Source organism: Carcharodon carcharias, chromosome 6 (assembly GCF_017639515.1).
Source record: "Carcharodon carcharias isolate sCarCar2 chromosome 6, sCarCar2.pri, whole genome shotgun sequence".
Taxonomy (NCBI): domain Eukaryota; kingdom Metazoa; phylum Chordata; class Chondrichthyes; order Lamniformes; family Lamnidae; genus Carcharodon; species Carcharodon carcharias.
The window spans coordinates 54,729,672-54,751,016 of NC_054472.1; the positions used below are offsets into that span (position 1 = coordinate 54,729,672).

Genomic DNA, 21,345 nt, shown 5'->3' on the forward strand with positions numbered 1-21,345 from the left:
GAGTTGCCCTGGGAGTCCTGAATATCGACTCCAGATCTCATGCAGCCTCATGGCACCAAGTCAAACATTGGTAAAGAAACCTCCTGTTGATTACCATGTACTGTCCCCGCTAAGCTGATGAATCTGTACTCCTCCATGTTGACTACTACTTCGAGGAAGTACTGAGGGTGGCAAGGGTGCAAATTGTACTCTGGATGGGGGACTTCAATTTCCATCATCAAGAATGTCTTGGTAGCACTACTACAGATCGAGCTGGCTGAGTCTTAAAGGTCATAGCTGTTAGACTGGACCTACGGCAGCTGCTGAGGGAACCAACAAGAGGGAAAAACTTGACCTCATCCTTACCTTGCTTGCTGCAGATACATCTGTCCATGACGGTGTAGGTGCCCTTGTGGAGACGAAACCCCGTCTGCACATTGAGTAAACCCTCCATTGTGTTGTGTGGCACCACCACCGTACTAAATGGGATAGATTTAGAACAGATCTTGCAACTCAAGACGGCATCCATGAGACCCTGTGGGCCATCAGCAGCAGCAGAATTGTATTCAGCCACAATCTGTAACCTCATAGCTAGGCATTTTCTCCACTCTGTCACCAAGCCAGGGGATCAGCCCTGGTTCAATACAGAGTGCAGGAGGACATGCCAGGAGCAGCACCAGGCATACCAAAAAATGAGGTGTCAACCTGGCGAAGCTTCAACATAGGAATACATGCGTGCCAAACAGCACAAGCAGCAAGTGATAGACAGAGCTAAACGATTCCACAACCAACGGATCAGATCTAAGCTCTGCGGTCCTGTCATATGCAGTTGTGAATAGTGGTGGGAAATTAACAATTCATTGGAGGAGGAGGCTCCACAAATATCCCCATCCTCAATGATGGAGGAGCTCAGCACATCAGTGCAAAAGATAACACTGAAACATATGCAACAATCTTCAGCCATAAGTGCCGAGTGGATGATCCATCTCGGCCTCCTCCTGAGATCCCCAGCATCACGGATGCCAGTTTTCACACCACGTGAAATCAAGAAATGGCTGAAGGCACTGAATGCTGCAAAGGCAATGGCCCTTGATAATATTCTGGCAATAGAACTGAAGACCTGTGCGCCGGAACGTGTTGAGCCCCTAGTACAGCTACAACACTGGCATCTACCCGGCTATGTGGAAAATTGCCCAGGTATGCCCTGTACACAATAAGCAAGAGAAGTCCAACATGGCCAATGACCGCCCCATCAATCTATTCTCGATCATCAGTAAAGTGATGGAAGGCGTCATCAACAGTGCTATCAAGTGGCACTTGATCAGCAATAACCTGCTCACTGATGCTCAGTTTGGGTTCCAGCAGGGTCACTCAGCTCCTGACCTCATTTCAGCCTTGGTACAAACTTGGACAAAAGAGCTGACCTCCAGAGGTGAGGTGAGAGTGACTGGCCTTGTCACCAAGGCAGCATTTGACCGAGTGTGACATCAGGGAGCCTTAGCAAAACTGGAGTTTGTGGGATTCAGGGCAAAAACCCTTTGCTGGTTTGCTGGAAGATGGTTGTGGTTGTTGGAGGTCAGGGCATCACTGCAGGAGTTCCTCAGGGTAGTGTCCTAGGCCCAACCATCTTCAGCTGCTTCATCAATGACCTTCCTTCCATCATAAGGTCAGAAGTGGGGATGTGCACTAATGATTGCACGATGTTCAGCACCATTCATGACTCCTCGGGTACTGAAATAGTCCATGTCCAAATGCGATAAGACTTGGACAATGTCGGGGCTTGGGCTGACAATTGGCAAGTAACATTCGCACCAAGCAAGTGTCAGGCAATGACCATCTCCAACAAGAGAGAATCTAACCATTGCCCCTTGACATTCAACGTCATTACTATCACTGAATCCCCCACTATCAACATCCGAGGGGTTACCATTGACCAGAAACTGAACTGGACTAGCCATATAAACATTGTGGCTACAAGAGCAGGTCAGAGGCTATGAATCCTGTGGCGAATAACTCACCACCTGATTCCCCAAAGCCTATCCACCATCTGTACGGCACAGGTCAGGAGTGTGATGGAATACTCTTGCCCAGATGAGTGCTGCTCCAACAACACAAAGAGCTTAACGTCATCCAGAACAAAGCAACCCACTTGATTGGCACCACATCCACAAACACTCACTCCCTCCACCACCGACACACAGTGGCAGCCATGTGTGCGTTTACAAGATGCACTTCTGGAATTCACCAAGGCTCCTTCGACAACATCTTCCAAACTCACAACCTCTACCATCTAGAAGGACAAGGGCAGCAGGTAGATGGGAATTCCACCACTTGGAAGTTCACTTCCAAGCCACTCACCATTATGACTTGGAAATATATCGTCATTCCTTCACTGTCGCTGGGTCAAAATCCTGGAACTCCTACCCTAACAGCACTGTGGGTATGCCTACGCCACATGGACTACAGCATTTCAAGAAGGCAGTTCATCACCACCTTCTCGAGGCAATTAGGGATGGCCAATAAATGCTGGCCTAGCCAGCAAAGCCCACATCCCATGAATGAATTAAAAAAAATACCAAAGCTGAACCAAAGTGTATTCTGGACTTAAAGGATTGACTTAAAGCACAGGTAGATAAATGTTACTTGAGAAGTTTAACTTGAAACTACACAAGGAAAGAAAAGCATTTTGATGCCTGTGTGGCATTTCAGGTTAAAAACTGCACCAACTTGAAACTTTAATCATTTGATATAAAATATTGATGTGAACAAATAATAATCCAAAACAATCAATACGATAAAGGTATCAATGCGTTTAGATATTCATTGGCAAAATACATTTGGAACAAATAATAGGTATATCGAAATTATAGTGCAGAGTAATGTGTTTCTTATTCCCAAACTAATTCCTAAAATGAAACACTTTACTTCAATCCCATGCTCCTGCCCTTTCCCACATCCTTTTATATAATTTCTTTACAAATACCAGAGAAATTCCCTTTCAAATAATGGTGTAGCCTCTGTCTCACTTTCCTCTTTTAGTAAAACGTTACATACTCTTAAACTCTGTGGAAACATTTCTTCGAAGGTGAAAGCTGTCCATTTACTCTTATTTGCTTCCGGCCTCTATGCATTTGGCCAGATTCCCTTTAAAACTGCAAGCCTTCTTTTTCATATACTGTTTCATGTGAATCTTATCAAACATCTACTTTCCTACATTATGACCCCACATTTCAGAAGAGCTAAATTGGTTGTAAAGCATCTTGGGATATCCTGAGGACTTGAAAGGCACCACATAAATGTAAGTTCTAAGCACTCTATTGTCAAACAAGGTCACTAAATTCATGATTCTCACCCTACCCTCTATTAATGCATGCTGACATATCTATGCATGTCCTGCTTCATTACACAACTAGATCCAGTGCTGTCATTCCTTGCTGGACATGAAATGTACTGATTAAATTAACAGTCTAAATGCATTGCAATGATCCCGCCCCATTTTTATCCAAAAACCTGTCTTTTTCTCTGTGTGCTATAGGATAATATATTCTCCCATATTACAGTTCCACTGCTGTTATAAACCCCTCATAATTATCTACAATTTCTTTTAAACAATTTTTTTCAAATTGGAAGAACATTTTTCATGTGAAGAATCATCTGGTGATTGAAGCTAAATCTACTGTAACATTCAAAAGGGGCAATGCTCATCTCCTTAGAATACAAAAGGGTATGAGGCGAAAGCAGGAAAATGGGACTGTAAATTCAACCCACAAACGGCCTACTTTTAGTGCAGGCAAAAAGGACCAAATGATTTGATGCACTGAAATTCTAATGTTTTATCGAGCAGCCTATAAATTACTCCCAATATTCTAACATCCCTTATTATTTAAACTAGACAGACTCTGAGCACCACTCCAAAAAAATTTTATAGCATAATTGTGTCTTGAATTTTAAAGGCCAACATTTTAACCTTTTTCTTTTATCTTTCCTGTAGATTTTATAGCAAGAAATATTTAATTCCCATTCTTTACCAACTGATCAAGGATACATCCAACATAATGTCCCTCCATTCTAATTACTGCTTCAATTCTTGTAATTTCTTATGCTTTTGTTTACACATCCCTCTAATAATGTAAACCTCATCCATTCAAACTCCTCAGTACCGTTTTCCCTGTGCTGTTCCTCTCGAAGGTTTTTGATGAACTGGAAGGAATTCAATGTTTGACTAGTTGTGATGATATGTGCATATTTTTATATTTGTGTTTGCGTGTGCATTCTGTGTAGACAAGGGTAAGCTGTCTCTGTGTGTGTGTGTGTGTGTGTGTGTGTGTGTGTGTGTGTGTCCAGGGTTAATCAAAGGTGAGGTTGTTGGAGTCAGATTGTCTGTAGCATATAAGGGACGAAAGACTAAAGGTGTTATCTTGCATTTTGTAATGACCCTTGTGGTGGGTCTTAACTTACAAGGAAACTGAATAGATCTGAAATTTGCATTTGGGAATGAGTTTTGAAATTGATTTGTATCTGTTGCATTTCAAAGGAGTTTCAAAGGTGAAATGAACATTTGCATTTTACAGGAGATTATGAGTAAACAGGGGCAGACGGTTTAAGTTTCATTGATCCAAAATAGAGGTAAAATAGGAACAAGAAAGTTTTTTGATATTTGGGAGCTTGAGTTCTCAAAGGGATATTTAAATATATTTGCTTTTCCCTCCTCATTTCTCCAATCCAAAAAAAAGATTACAATCATCCCAGATGGATTCCCCCCTGAGATCTGGCTTGCTCAGCATTAACATCAGCTGCAGTTGTAACACTAGTTAAGTAGTGAACAAAAACAAAAACAGAATTACCTGGAAAAACTCAGCAGGTCTGGCAGCATCGGCGGAGAAGAAAAGAGTTGACGTTTCGAGTCCTCATGACCCTTCGACAGAACTTGAGTGAGTCCAAGAAAGAGTTGAAATATAAGCTGGTTTAAGGTGTGTGTGTGGGGGGGGTGCGGAGAGAGAGAGGTGGAGTGGTGATTTTGCTTTCAAACCTCATCCCTACCTTTCAAATCATTCATTCAGCAACAGGGTTGCAAAGGCTGTAATTCATACATTGATTTTTGATTCATTGATCCACTTAGGTATAAACCAAACACCTAGATGTTGGTGCCTCCTTCATCTCAATACCTAGATTACAAACACCTTGGGTTACAATGCAAGACTGATTGCCTGATATAATTTTTGATGTTTACTGTTGCACTCTATAATGTTCATTTCATTTGTATTAGCATGATAGGCCATAGAACAAAGAACGTGGTTTTCAATCTATCAAAACATGTACAATTTTTTAAAAAAGGTATAATATTGTTGTATGATACAGGTTGTCTCCAAACCCAACTAAAAGCAAAATACAACAGATGCTGGAAATCTGAAATCTTATTCTAGAAAATGCTGAAAATACCAGCAGTATCTGTGGAGAGAGAAACAGAGTTGATGTTTCAGGTCATGACCTTCGTCAGAGCTATACCAGAGAAGTGGTACTCAGCTGCTAGTTTTCTTTCTCTGAAACCCATCATCACTAACACCTGCTCCATTTAAAACAGTGTTGTCTCTTTAGGTCTTGCAGAGAGAGAAGGATGCAGAGAAAGATGACCAAACTCAACAGCTTGTAGTTTGAAAGGTGTGGGCAACATGCATGAGTGTGATCAACAATAGCAAGCAGCCATGTTTCCCATGTAACTTTGTCCCTTCCTTAATGTATTGTGAACTTTGCTGGATATGAGTGGGAAAAGCAATTTATACAGCAGCGGGTAATGGGAGTTGGAAGCAGGGAACAATGGACTCCATTGCACTTTCTCTTTTTTCTTCAAAAAAGGTAAAGAGAGTGCATTTATATTGCACTTTTCATCTCTTCACAGCCAATGAATCTATGTTGTGTATGCACTTGAGACGGTGGCACTGTGGTCATGCCACTGGGCTAGTAACCCGAAGGCCCAGGCTAATGCGCTTGGGACATGGATTCAAATTCCACCAAGGCAGCTGTTCAAATTCAATTAATTAATAAATCTGGAAGTGAAAGCCAGTCTCAGTAATGGAGACAATGAAACTATAATTGATTGTCATAAAAACCCATTAGGTTCACTAATGTCCTTTAGAGAAAGAAAGCTGCCACCCTTGCCTGGCCAGGCCTAAGTCTGACTCCAGACCCACATCAATATGGTTGACTCTTAATTGTCCTTTGTAATGGCTGAATGGTTGGACCATACTGCTACAGAAAAGTCACAAAGAGGAATACAACAGTTAGACCACCTAGCTTTGACCTCGGTATTGGAAATGACAACAGCGCACACAGCCTGGTGACCCTGCAAAGTCCTCCATACAAACATCTGTGCTAAAATTGGGAGAGTTATTCCACCGACTAGTCTGACATAATCATATTCATCGAATCATACCTCACAGCCAATGCCCCAAACATCACCATCAACATCCCTGAGTATGCCCGGTCCCAGCACCACAGTGGTATACAATTGGAAGGGAGTTCCCCTGGGAGTCCTAGACATTGACTTTGGACCCCATGATGTTTCATGGCATCAGGTCAAACATGGACAAGGAAACCACCTGCTGATTACCATCTACTGCTCCTCCTCAGCTGATGAATCCGTACTCCTCCGTGTTAAACGCCACTTAGAAGAAGCGCTTAGGGTAGCAAATGCTCAGAATGTACTATGGATGTGGGACTTTAATGTCCGTTGCCAAGAATGGCTTGGTAGCTCCACTATTAACCATACTGGCCGGATCCTCTCATACATATCTGCCAGCCTGGACCTGCAGCATATGGTGAGGGGACCAACAAGAGGAAAAGACCTTTTAGACCTGGTCCTCAACAATCTACCTGTCGCAGATGCATCTGTCGGTGACAGTGTCTTAAGGTTAGAAGTGGGGATGTTCATTGATAACTGTACAATATTCAGCACCACTCATAATTCTTCAGATCTTGATGCTGACTGTGTCCATATTCAGCAAAACCTGGACAACGTTCAGACTTTGGCTGATAAGTAGCAAGTTACATTTGCAACACAGATCATCTCCAACGGGAGAGAATCTAGCCGTCTCCCCGGACATTCAATGGCATTACTATCACTGAATCCCCCACAATCAGTATTCTGGGGGTTACCTAGAAACTGAACTAGACCAACCATTGTGGCTACAAGAGCAGGTCAAAGACTGGGAATTGTGTGGTGAGTAACTCCCCTGACTCCCAGAAGTCTGTCCACCATCTCCAAGGCACAAGTCAGGTGTGTGATGGAATAGTATGATTGCTGTTCCAATAACATGTAAGAAGCTCGACACCATCCAGAATAAAGCAGCCCACTTGATTGGCGCTTCATTCACCACCCTAAACATTTGCTCCTTCCAACACTGATGCACAGTGGCAACAGTGTGCACCGTATACAAGGTGCACTGCAGCAAGCCACCAAGCCTCCTTTGACAGCACCTTCCAGACCCAGGACCTCTACCAATTTGAAAGACAAGGGCAGCAGATGCATGGGAACACCGTTGCCAGCAAGATCCCCTCGCCACACACCACCATGACTTAAAACTATATTGTCATTGCTTCACTGTCACTGGTTCAAAATTCTGGAACTCCCTAACTGCACTGTAGGTGTACCTACAACCAATGGACTGCAGCAGTTCAAGATGGTGACTCACCTTCTCAAGGGCAATTAGGAATAACATTAAATGCCGGCTTTGCCAACAACGCTCACGTCCAGTGAAAGAATAAAAGAAAGCACAGCAAACAGTTTGCATACAAGGTCCAATGAAATGTTTGTGTTAGTTAAGGGAGGAAAGTCAGAAAAAAAAAATTATGCTCATCATCAAAAAGCGCAGGAAGTCTTATATATTCATCTGACTAGGAAAACGGGGCCTCGATTGATAGTCTTATATGGAAACTGGCACCTCAGACAGTGCAGCAGTTGGCAGTGGATTGAAAGGTTAAACTAATTTAAGTGTTCAGGTCTTTTAATGTACAATCACCTGAGTCAGAGGTCAGATTGTTATCACCGAGCCTTGCTGACATTCAAAGATAAGCTCTGCTCCTAGCCGAGGAAATTTCTTTCATTCCAATTCCCAATTTTTGTGTGTCCTAGCAATCCATGCTCAGATTGCAGAGTGCAGTCAGCAGCCTGTCCCTTAACACTACCAATGGTTCTCCAGAGCTGCAAGGGATAGCATTCATTTGATTTGGTCATACTTTCCTGTCAAACTGATGAACCTTCAGCCAACCTGGTAAGACCAATGTGGTAGACTCAGTCGGACCTAGTTTTCCCAACTCAATTTCAAGATTTGGCCATTGACACCTAGGCTTGTTGGCCTATGTCTACTGCGGCATCTCGATGATTAGCCACTTAGCCTTTGAGGGATTAGGGAGGAAATTTTGACAAATCCTGAACTGGCTATGAGCATCTTAAGTCTAGACTGATTTCTGGGATGAAGAGAAGTTTAATCATTGACTATATTCATGACTGACATGATATATTTTTTTAAATACAAAGGGAAGTTAGGGACATGGGTTTTTGCAGGAAGGTGGGGTTAAGTTGGTAAATCAGTAATAACCTTACTGAGTAAGCCAGGCCTATATTCGCTAGAGTTTAGAAGAATGAGAAGTGATCTCATTGAAATGTATCAAATTATTAAGGGTCTTGATGGGTGGATGCTGGGAGGGTTTTACTTGTCTAGAGTCTAGAACTAGGGGTCACAGTCTCAGAATAAGGAGTCGGCCATATAGAAGTGAGATGAGGAGAAATTTCTTCACTGAAAGAATTCTTCAGCCCAAGGAGCTGTGCAAGTTCAATCATTGATCATATTCATGACTGACACAATATATTTTTTTAGATACAAAGGGAAGCTCGGGACATGTATTCATGCAGGAAGGTAGAGTTAAGTTGGTGGATCAGTCATAACTTTATTGAACAGTGGAACAGGCTTGAGGTTAAATGGCCTATTCCTGCTCCTATTTTGCATATTCTTATGAATCTTTTCGTCCCCAGGAAGTGAGATTGGTTAGAGGGAGGGGAAAGGTAAGTACATGGGGATGAGCCTTCAAGCTTTTGGGATTCATTAAGCGAGGGAAAATTCAAGTACTACCACCATTTATTAATCTTGTCATGACCCCCTTAGACGGATAACTTTAAAAGGAAGATTTGAATTCCCATGGACTAATTTTAAGGTATCGCAGTTTTAAGATGTTTACTGTGACAAACAGCCTAACATCAGCAACTAAATATTACTTCGTAGGCAACTAATACTCTAACCTACAGAAAAGATAACCCTTATTGTCTTAATGGGCCCAATAATGCCACGCAACATATACTTTACAGCACACTTTCCACAGAATTGCAGTGTTTTGAGGAAACAGTCCAAAGTCACTTCCAGTGGGTACACAATTGTACCATCCAGCATCCATCGAACACTATCCCTCTGTCTTCCGAGAAATCCTGAGCCAACATCCAGCAGCATGGCTCACCCCAATGATTCTTTCACCTGGCCAAGCCAGGATGACTCTTGAAGTTCTTAAATTCTTGCCGTTCCCTCTCCTTGACTTGAGGACCAGTTGCCATCAGCATTCTCCTTGGTAGCTAACACAGAACTGTCCTTTCCCTGCTGCTCACAGTTGTTGTTGCCACTCTGTCTCTTGCCCTTTTTCCTCGTTCTAGTTTAAAGTCTCTGAGATAGAAAATCTACAATAACGAAATTGACTTGGAAGGGATTTGAAATCATAGATGATGTACAAATTGACAGGTTGTGAAGCTTCATGAATTTGAATAGAACTAGGGACCATCTATTCAAATTGAGGAATTGGGGAGAGACGGTGGCACGATGACAATGTCACTGGACTAGTAATTGAGAGGACCAGGCTAATACTTTGGGGACAGGGTTCAAATTCCACCATGGCAGCTGATGGAATTTAAATTCATTTAGTAAGCTAGTCTCAGTAACAGTGATTGCTGTAATTGTAAAAGCCCATCTGGTTCATTAATGGCCCTTTAGGGAAGGAAATCTGCCATCCTTACCCAGTCTGGCCTACATGTGACTCCAAACCTATTGCAATGCGGTTGACTCTTGTGTGTTAAACCTAGCATTTCGACAACATTCAACCCGGGTTCCCCCCCACCCAGTCACCATGATAATCGAGTCACACAGGTTTGTTGTCAGGCAGAATTCATAGCAAAGCACATGACTCTTCATTTCTGCAATTGAATTGAAGAGGTGGATTAAAACATAAACATCTTAAAGAAGGTCTAGAATTGAAAGGGCTATGTTCAGTAATTCAGGAGATGTATTGATGGACCTTCTGGTGACAGCTAATTCCTGAGAGCACCTTGGTGATTCAAATTAAGAACAGAAAATGCTAGAAATACACAGCAGCTCCATTAGTAGCCATAAAGTGAGAATTTTGATAATATTTTGTTTGGATCTATCATCAGAACAGACATGTCAAAGAATAGTACCCTAAAGTATTTACCTGTCTTCTCTCTGTAAAGGTGATTCACCAACTGTGCATTTTCTATGTTTTATGTTTTTGGCGATTGTAGTTTTATTTTTCTTAGTACTGGCTTCTTATGTGATTCCCTTTGTGACTTTGCTGCTTTTTTTACCTAACAGGTCCAGGTGGTTGGGCTGTACACCAGAGAAGGCTTTCATGAAAACTTTGACTGTCCTATCAAAGTAAGTTTTTTTTTAAAAAAAACAACTTCTTAGGTGTAACAGTCTATAATTGTGTTAAAGCAGCAAGAAAGACATTGTGCCTTCAGAGAAGTTATGGAAAGGCTACAAGAATGAGTACTGACTGGCATAGATACATTGAGCAATGAAGGTAGACTTCATGCTTTGGATTTGGCTTTGCTGGAGAGTTGACGACGTGAAAGGGATTTGAAATCATAGACGATGTACAAATTGTTAAGTTGTGACAGTTGATGGATTTGTATAGAACTAGGGACCATCTATGGAAATTGAGGAGTTGGGGAGAGTGATTGGACATGCAGAAGAATTCTTTACTTAGTTGGTGGTTTACCTGGGGATAGGATTCCAGAGATGGTAGCAAGGGCTGACCTCTTACACTTCATCACATTGGTGCATTAAAAATTTGGTGTAATTATCATAAAATTGAGACAAAACTTTGGGTAATCGCTAAAGATTTGAGTATTTTGGGATCATTGTGTTTGATGAGTCAGAGAGGCACTTTTGGCAGAAATCCTGAATTGGCTACAGGTTGCCTCTCTTAGGAAGCGAGATGACAAGGGGAAGAAAGGGACTTTTGTCCTAAGTATATAATAAATAATCACACAGGAGAAACTACTTTTTAAATACTTGATGGCAAATAATTCCATAGTTATAAATGGATTAAACTCTTGGTGATCCACAGAAGTGTTATTGGTAGATGTTGGAGACCATTTTTCCATTTAGCTTATCCTTTCTGTAGAACCCTATGATTTCTTCCATTACAGCCAAAATGATTCTGGAGTTAATGCCTCCAATTCCCCTCACTGGAGATTCTTCTGGATATTGATAACTGTGTGCAGAAAAGCTTCCTGAAGTCAGTCCAAAGCTTTGGTTTTAATAGTTTGTACCTATGTTCAATCATAAAATTTAACTTGAAATAATGTCTTAGGGTCAACCCTTTTTATTTCACTTAGAACCTAACTGAACTTTAAGGCCCTCTTTCACTCATCTCTACTCAAGGGTGAAATGTCCAAGCTTTTCTAACTTTTCCTCATAGCTCAGTCCCCTGGAAGCATGAATCAGCTTCATACTGCCGCCCCTCACCTTTTCCAGGGCCTCAATGTTTCCCTGTTCCTTGATAACTAGAATCAAATTTTGCATTCAGCGACACAGGAATGATGCTTTTTGTTCACTTCACTGACAGCTGCCCTCCCAAAGTTTTTGTGGGCTTTAGAGCCCAGACTTGCTCTAATCCAGCATTTGATCCACTGTGGTGGCCTCTAAAGGGAGTCTGTGAGCAGGGAAGGATAAAAAGTGAGGCTTTTCAATCAATCAGATTGAAAAATCCTCACTGAGACACATGTGAAGGAAGAAGTCCAAATTTGATTTAAATCATGTGCAGAAAATGAGCTAAAGATTGGGGGAGACAGATGAGATTGAAAGAGCGATGAAAGGGAAAGGTTTAAAAAAAATTAAACTCCAACACTAATTAACTTCTGGAGGAATGTGACTGTACACTTTTATAGTTACATTTTCAGGACTAGAGTGGTTGTTTGGCAATATTTATCAATGATCATGCCATTAGAAATTCAGTTACTCCTGAATGGACCAGACTTAACTCTTTCTGGCATCTATATTAGGAAAACAGTGGGCATGCACCTCAACTTCAGGTTATTGCATGTTTTTTAAAGCTGAGTTGATTGGCGAGGACTGCTGCAAGGCATCCTATGGAGGAGCAGGGTATTTCTAATAGCAACTTAGGAGTTTCATGTTATAAACATGTGTGTGCAGACGGCAGTGGTTGCTGTCCAGTTTCCTCCCTAATAACAGCGAGCATTGTTAGCCTCACCATTACTTTAATGCAAAATCCAAACCAATTCCTAACCCTCAATTTGCCTACTTTTATTAAATTCAGTGATAGTGGACCCTATGCATGCACAGGAGGTGACAATTATAAACTGCTTCAACTAGTCTCAGAAAACTTAATACTTGATACTTTTCCTAATTTCCTTTCTTTACGATTTTGCTTTTGTACTTGGTCTGTAGGATATCTCTGGTATCTCAGATTCACTCATCTGTGATTCATTCCTTCCATCTCTTATTAAATTGTATCACTCTTAGCAACCTTTGCTTCAAATTAAATAAATGCCATTCCTTCAGTCTGTTCCTGGATTTAAATTCAAATGGTCTTAACTACTCTTCTCTTCTGCTGTCTGTCATCTTTATCCTTTGTGAGTATGATATTTATGAAATATGATCACAGAAACATAGAAAATAGAAGCAGGAGTAGGTCATTCAGCCCTTCGAGCCTGCTCTGCCATTTATTATGATCATGGCTGATCCTCTAAATCGACGCCATACTCCCACTCTCTCCTTATACCCCTTGACACTTTTAGAGTCTGGCAACCTTTCTATTTCCTTCTTAAATATATTCAGTGGCTTGGCCCTTTGTGGTAGAGAATTCCACAGGTTCACTACCCTCTGAGTGAAGAAGTCCTCTCAGTCCTAACTGACCTATCCTGTATCCTGAGATTGTGACCCCTTGTTCTAGAGCTCCCAGCCAGAGGCAACATCATCCCTGCATCCAGTCTGTCCAGCCCTGTCAGAATTTTATATGTTTCAATGAGACCCCCTCTAATTCTTCTAAACTCCAGTGAATACAGGCCTAATCAGCCCAATCTCTCCTCATACGACAACCCTGCATCCCAGGAATCAGTCTGGTGAACCTTTGCTGTACTCCCTCTATGGCAAGTATATCCTTTCTTAGGTAAGGAGACCAAAACTGCACACATTACTCCAGGTGTGGTCTCACCAAGGCCCTGTCTAACTGCAGGTAAGACATCCTTGCTCCTGTACTCAAGTCCTCTTGCAATGAAGGCCCAAAGACCATTTGCCTTCTTAACAGCTTGCCGCACTTGCATGCTTGCTTTCAGTGGTTGATGTACAAGGACACCCAAGTTCTTTTGTACCTCAGCATTTCCCAATTTATCACCATTTAAATAATATGCTGCCATTCTGTTTTTCCTACCAAAGTGGATAACTTCACACTTATCCACGTTATAATGCATCTGCCATGTATTTGCCCACTCACTCAAAATGTCTAAATCGCATTGAAGCCTCTTAACATTCTTGTCACCACTCACATTCCCACCCCGTTTTGTGTAATCAGAAAACTTGGAAATATTGCATTTAGTTCCCTCATCCAAACCATTGATATATACTGTGAATACCTGGGGCACAAGCATTGATCGCTGCGGCACCCCTGCTATTCCAAAAAAGACCTATTTATTCCTACCCTGTTTCCTGTCTGCTAACCAATTCTCAATTCATGGCAATATATTATCCCCAATCCCATGAGTTTTAATTTTGCACGCTAACCTCTTATGTGGGACTTTATCAAAAGCTTTCGGAAAATCCAAATACACTACATCCACTGGTTCTCCCTTATCTATTCTGCTAGTTACGTCCTTAAACAAACTCCAGTAGGTTTGTCAAACATGATTTCCCTTTCATAAATCCATGTTGACTTTGTCTAATCCCTTTGATATATAAGTGTCCTGTTATCACGTCCTTTATAATAGAGTCTAGCATTTTCCCTACCACTGAGGTTAGGCTAACTGGTCTGTAATTCCCTGTTTTTCTCTCCAATCTGCTGGGACTGTTCCAGAATCTACAGAATTTGGAAGATGCCAACTGAAACATCCACTATTACCATAGCCACCTCCTTTAGCACCCTGGGATGTAGATTATCAGGCCCTGGGGATTTATCGGCTTTCAGTCCCATTAACTTCTTCAGCAATTTTTCAGTAGTACTATTTTCCTTCAATTCCTCCTTTTCACTAGACCCTCGATTCCCTAGCATTTCTGGGAAGTTATTTATATCTTTCTCCGTGAAGACAGAACTAAAGTAGTTGCTTAATTGCACTGCCATTTCCTTGTTCTCTATTATAAATTCCCCCGTTTTGGATTGTAAGGGACCTACATTTGTCATCTTCAATCTTTTTTTTCTTATGTACTTATAGAAGGTTTTACAGTCCTCTTTTATGTTCCTTGCACGTTTACCCTCCTACCGAATCTTACCTTCTTAATCAATCTCTTGGTCCTCCTTTGCTGAATTCTAAACTGTTCCCAATCCTCAGGCCTTCTACTTTTTCTAGCAAGTTTATATGACTCCTATTTGGATCTAATATCCTTAATTTCTTTTGTTAGCCATGGGCAGGCCACTTTTCCTGTTGTATTTTTGCGCCTGGAAGGAATATATAACTGTTGCGATGTGTACATTAGTTTCTTAAATATTAGCCATTGCCTTTTTTTTATTCATTGGATGTGGGTGTCACTGGTTAGGCCAGCATTTATTGTTCAGAGGGCATTTAAGAGTCAACCACACTGCATGTCAAGGTGATAGCATGTGGGCCAGACCAGGTAAGGAAAGCAGATTTCCTTCCCTAAGGGGCATTAGTGAACCAGATGGGTTTTTACAACAATCGGCAAACATTTCTTGGTCATCATTAGACTTTTAATTCCAGATTTTTATGGAATTCAAATTCCACCATCTGCCAGGGCAGGATTCGAACCTGGGCCCCCAGAGCATTACTCTGGGTCTCTGGATTACTAGTTCAGCAATAATTCCACTGTGCCTATCCACTATTATGCCTTTTAATGAAGCTCCCCAATCTCTCTTAGCCAACTCATGCCTCATACCAAATCACGCTGATCACTCCCTGGACTGACAACTGGCGAGGGTCACGTGGCAAAAACTCCGTCATTTTAGCAATTGGCTGCTGGGGTAGGAGAAATTATATGTTTCTGTGGAAGAGTGAGCCAGATGCACCCAGTGATTTCCCTTATCAGTTCTTCTCTTGGTTTATCAAAATAATTCTTATGGATCACCATTAACAACATCTATATTTTTGGTTAATTGCTGCGTATCTGAGTAACTTGGTCAGTTCATTCTTTTCTCGATAATCACATGGGATAACGTGGCACAATTCCACAGGAAGCACGCAATCTTGCTAAGAATGACTGCAAGTTGAAGAATCAGGACTATATAAGCTCTATCTCGGACCTGAGCTTGCACCTAGAGTGGCTCCATACAGGCTAGGCAGTCTTGCAAAATGAACTCTTTAATCTTGTGGTGAACTGATACCAAGTTGGAAATCATGATCCTCCCCTACCATTGAGACCATTCCTTTTCATGGTGGGAGTTTTTCATTGCATTGTCAAGGTGATTGACTGCATTCAGAATTTTCTTGGTAATTACAAAATCTAAAATTGATTCACAACTAACTCAGCATGAAGGTATTTCTCTGCCTTGCATCACTCTTTTTGAAGTGATTGATGGTTTTACCAATATTTAAGAGTTTTCCTGTTGAATTCTCACAAAAGTTAAGCATTACAACTACAGATGGCTATTTCTGTTACAAGAGTTGGTGACCTCAGCACTTCAAAATTACTATTAGAACCAAAATTTAGCAAGGGGACAGAATTCTTTCTGTCATTTGCTGCCTTTTAAAAATCAAAGTACTACAAAGACTTTAGTTTACCAACTCTGTTTTTGTTTTTAATTACTCTCTTAAAAGGTGACCTTATAGGGGAAAACTGACTTTGAGGAGTTGCTCAACCCAAGGGAGATGTTAATCTATGACAGTGCAATTCACTCCCATTGTTCAGCTCAGTGATAAAGAAAGAACTCACGTTTTATATTGGGCCTTTCACAACCTTAGACCATCACTGAGCACTTCACTGCTAATGCAGTAATTCTGAAACATGGCAACCGATTTGTACACAGCAGTGCCCCACAAAAAGCAGTGAGATAAATGATGAGAGAATTTTTTTTTAAATTATGTTGGTTGAGAGGGGAATTTTTTTCCAGGACACTGCAGAATGGTCCCGCTGCTCTTTGGAAACTTCTTTATTGACTTGGAGGACAGATGGGGCCTCTGTTTAATAATTAAGCTGGAATACTGCACATCCAACAGTGCAGCACTTGCTAAGTATTGTACTAAGTCTCTCCTCGATTTGTGCTCAAGTGGACTGTTGAAGAGTAGGGAATGCCCTTTCCAATACCTTGGCCAGTTTTTCCCTCAACCAGCAGTAATAAAAATACGTTACCTGACCATTATTTCCTGATGTTTCTGGGACCTTGCAGTGTCCAAGTTGTTACTGACATTCCAACAGTGATTACACTTCAAAAATAGTAATTGGTTGTGGGATGCCTTGAGGTTGTAAAATTCACTATATTTATTTTAGTGACCATATCAAGTCCCACCAGGCCAAGTAGATCATGAATTAGATGCAAATTAAGACTGTGGTTGTGCTGGCCCAATGCTCTTGAAATCAATAACTGTATAATGTGAAGCACAGCTAGTAAGGCTAGTGTTATATTAGCACTTCCCATGGCTGTGAATCACATATTGTTACCTACCTGTGTTTCTATCTGGTCCAAGAGTCCCGTTTAAGATGTTCTGTTTTGAAAAAGCAGACATGCCTACTTTTCAAAGAATTGAAAATAAGAGTGTGCTGTGAATTCGTAAAGTTGCCAGGGTATGAAGTGGATCCAGCTTTACGTTGTACTGGATTTGTACTGCACATGATACCAAATCCAAGCAGGATGCAATTATGTCCCAGTGGATCCTCTCACCATTTGTAGTGCACTGCAAAATTAAATCAGAACCTGATTCCAGAGATGCACTGCCACTTCTGTATTAATACACAGCTGAAGCCACAGCAAAAGTGACCTTACCAGAAAGCACCCTTTAGTCTGTCTCAAAAATGTGCTCTTGTACCAGCCTCTGAAAAGTGCCTCTTGCATCAGTGTAATATTTTTTCCATCATACCCAATAGAAATTTTACATTGAATTTAATTGCCAATTAGAAAAGCAAAAGGCTTGGGTGTGTGTGTGTATATGTGTGTGTGTGTGTATATATATATATATATATATATATATATATATATATATATATGGATATATATATAGTCTCATTCTATCTCTTGAAACAATTTCAAAGTGCTTCAATTAATTACTTTTGAAGTATAGTCACAGTTATTTTGTAAACTAAGTGAGCAGCTATATGCAGAGCAGGATTCCACAGTCAGAAATGAGAGTAACAACTGGATAATCTGCTTTCAGTCATGTTGGTTGAGGAACAAATGCTGGTCAAGATTCTGGAAAAGTTCCCTTTTTTTATAAATTAGTCTCATGAGATTTTTTTTAATGTCTGCTTGGTCAGGCATACATGCTCTGGGTTAACTCACCCATGGGATGCCACCCCTGACAATGTGGCACTCTCCCCACTTATGCATTCATGTGCCACTAAATTATTACCAGTCCCATACAATGTTCTTATCTCTGCACTGAGACTGATGAAATACAGACCGTTGGATTGGGATATGATCATGCTGTGCCACAAGTTCAGCTGAATTCAAACCCACATTTCTGTTGAAAAGGCATTGTGACAACACACTATGCCATTCAGCTCTTCTAAACAAAAAAATAATTAGTTAATCATTAATACTTGTAATGACTTGGCTTTTAAAAAGAAGCATAGGTAGTGTGAGATTTGGGTGGATAAATGCTGTCACTAAAATGTCTGTTGAGTTTCTCATTCATTCACATTTCTTGCTGCCACATACAGTAAGCACCATCTGTTAACCAGCTAAATTGAAATGCCACAAATTGGTTAAATTCTCCCACTTTTCCTGCCTTCCTTGGTAATGTACATGTGGATCAATGGTGTTGAGGTTAGGAAATCCCTATGTTGGGAATTTCTTGAAAGGAACCCACATTCTGCCATTCATTGCTGTACCCCTGAGGCTAGTAAGAGTTTTATCGATTTTCAATCTTGTAAAAAGCTGAAAATCTATTGAAGCAGAACTCATTTGTAACCACTGTGTAGTAACAGAAAAAGGTTGTACATCAGTGATTAATTCCAGAAAATTCTGTAAACACCAGTTCTCCTGCTCATATACATATCTCATGCAGCAGTAATTGGTCACATAAGTAAATTAAAATTGTTTCACTACCTGCTTGCTTGTTGCATGGACTTAGGAACAATACCAGCCTACTTTGACAGCACATGCATTGCCAGAAAATATGATAGCTGAGGGAAGTATGTAATGCGGGGGAATGACTTATCAATGACATGTACAAATGAGCCTCAAGTGCCATTTGCATTTTTACTGTTTTTCTTAACCAGCCCCCATTCAAAATTTGTGGAAAGAAATATATGTTCACCTGGGTCAAAGCAAACTTGGGAGTTAAAACCATGAGCATTGTGTACACATGGTAGGAATTGCAAATGTACATTGATCCTGATGTTCCCAATTGGATGTAGTCAGGCAAAGTAGTATTTACTGATATAATTGCAGTTAGTTAACTCCAATGCACGGGGTATGTATAGAGGAATTTAGAGGAATATTGGAAATACCAGAGGGGGCAGTCAACTAATTGCAGACAATTGTTGTCAGGCTAAGGATGAGCCATTCCTTATACATCTCCTAAACTCCCTACCTCCAAAGCACTGTGGGCTTACCTTCTTCACATGGATCTGCTGCCCCCAATTTCTGGAGGTAGTGTAATGATCCCCAGCTGAGGATACCACTGGACAAACCTGATCCCAGGGTGGAACCCAACTTGCTAGATCCTAACTTTTATTTGTGTGTTTAGATATGTGGAGAGGGGCTACTGAACAGAGTCACCGGAGTCAGCTAATGAACTTTTAACAAAAGTATAAAACGTTTATTTAACAAGAAAAGATGAACTATATTACAATACTCCTTCACCCACAACTGTACCTTTACAGATATATACTGATTTGTAAGGATAACACAACTTACAAAAGCTATCTTATACTTCAATGTTCACAGTAAATACACAGTCTATGTAAAACAGTAGGCATCCTGTGGTCAGACACACCACGCTCTGAAACCAAGTGACAGATGCCACCTCCGCCAGATGCTATGCATCTCTCCTGAACTGCACCCCCCCCCCTCCCCAGATGCTTTTTACACCACGAGCCAACTGGTCTCACTGCACTCCACCCTTCACATGAGGGTTTCCAATCTCCACCCTCCAAGACCTCACCTTGGAATCTTCTCCCAAACCGATACTTCCTCTCAACGCCTTCTGCAAGGGTTCACTTCCAGGGTTTCAAAATCTCCTTCCAATATTCCTCTTCCCTGGATGACTGCATTCAAGCTGTCTTCCACACACTCTCGCTCACCGACTCAGCCGTCAACAGTACCACTGCTTCACATGCCCATAGCAAAGAGTTACAGACCTTCAGTTGTCTCTTTGGACGTTCTGGCCTCTTGCAAGCTGTTCTCGTTTAAATCTGCTTGCTGCAGCTTTTCTCTTTTAGTCTGAAGCTTTGAGCACTTTTTCTCTGCCCCTCACTCTTAACTTCACTTAACAGGACCTTTTCCAAGTTCCTGTCCATCCTTTGACTAGAAGGCCTGCTTGGGACTTCCTCCTGTTCCACTCCCCTGGATTTTGGGGTCTTTTCTTTAGCTTGGGACTGGCTACCTGTCCCTGTTGCTCCAGTCTGTCCAAGAAGCTACTTTCAAAACCAGCTGAACTCAAACAGCTTCCAAAATCAAACCACTGTTTTTCTTGTGTGTCTGTGGAAGGGACCTGCCTCTCTGGACCCCTGTTTCTAGGCAACAGGACTGGTTTTTTTCTACTCTTGTTTGTTTAACTTAGCTTACAGTTGTAAAATACTCATTAGAAATGTAAGTGCCTTTTAAAGTGAAACTAAAACTCAAATTGACCTCAACAAACATAGAAAAACATTCTGACTTAAACATTAAAGCTAAAACCCATTCCTAACATCCACAAATATAACTTAACTTAAACTATCTCTATTCCCTAACAGTAGCTAGGAACAGGAAGTAATTCTTGGTCTTGCCAGTGACACCCATATCCCAAGAACCAAAAGTATGCAGCAAAAATGCCATTCACCATTCTCAGTTTGATTTTTGTTTTCATTTTTATTTTAGGTAGTGGCTCTTCACCCACAGTTTGGCAGATCCAGCAGTAAGCAGTTCATCACAGGGGCAAACAAGGTAAGCATGTTGATCTATGTCTGAATGCTACAAATTTTGCCAGGACCACTGAATATCATTTCTTTGTCTACTTAATTTAACAAGCATTTTAAAGTGCACCCATTGTTACTTAGTCCACAATAGTAACAATTGGCACTTATACAGCGCACGAATTTATACAGTTTTGCACGAATAAACAGATAAAATAATACCATAAGGTATCGACTGTTGTAGTTCATTAAGATCTCCGTTCTGCTTAGTTGAAAGTTTATCAAAGAAAGTAAGTTTGCAGAATTAGTAATTCTTCGTTTAGTCTGACAGGAGTGAACCAACAGCAATTTGCCTTTCCCATTCTGCATTTAATAGAAACAGTATGCAAGATGTTTAGGGTGTAAGGAAAAATGGATACAGTGCCAAAGAAGGGAAGATTAGGAAAGTTGACCAAAACAAAAACAGAATTACCTGGAAAAACTCAGCAGGTCTGGCAGCATCGGCGGAGAAGAAAAGAGTTGACGTTTCGAGTCCTCATGACCCTTCAACAGAACAGAAGGGTCATGAGGACTCGAAACGTCAACTCTTTTCTTCTCCGCCGATGCTGCCAGACCTGCTGAGTTTTTCCAGGTA

General features: G+C 41.1%; 1 protein-coding gene across 2 annotated transcripts in view; it reads left to right on the top strand.

The window, feature by feature from the left end:
* vps41 (VPS41 subunit of HOPS complex) overlaps positions 1 to 21,345 on the top strand; it is a 255,020-nt gene that overhangs the window by 122,916 nt on the left and 110,759 nt on the right. For both annotated transcript variants that reach the window (XM_041189684.1, XM_041189685.1), the window contains exons 6-7: positions 10,623 to 10,685; positions 20,677 to 20,742. In XM_041189684.1, coding sequence (XP_041045618.1) covers positions 10,623 to 10,685; positions 20,677 to 20,742 — 129 coding nt within the window. The remainder of the gene's footprint in view (positions 1 to 10,622; positions 10,686 to 20,676; positions 20,743 to 21,345) is intronic.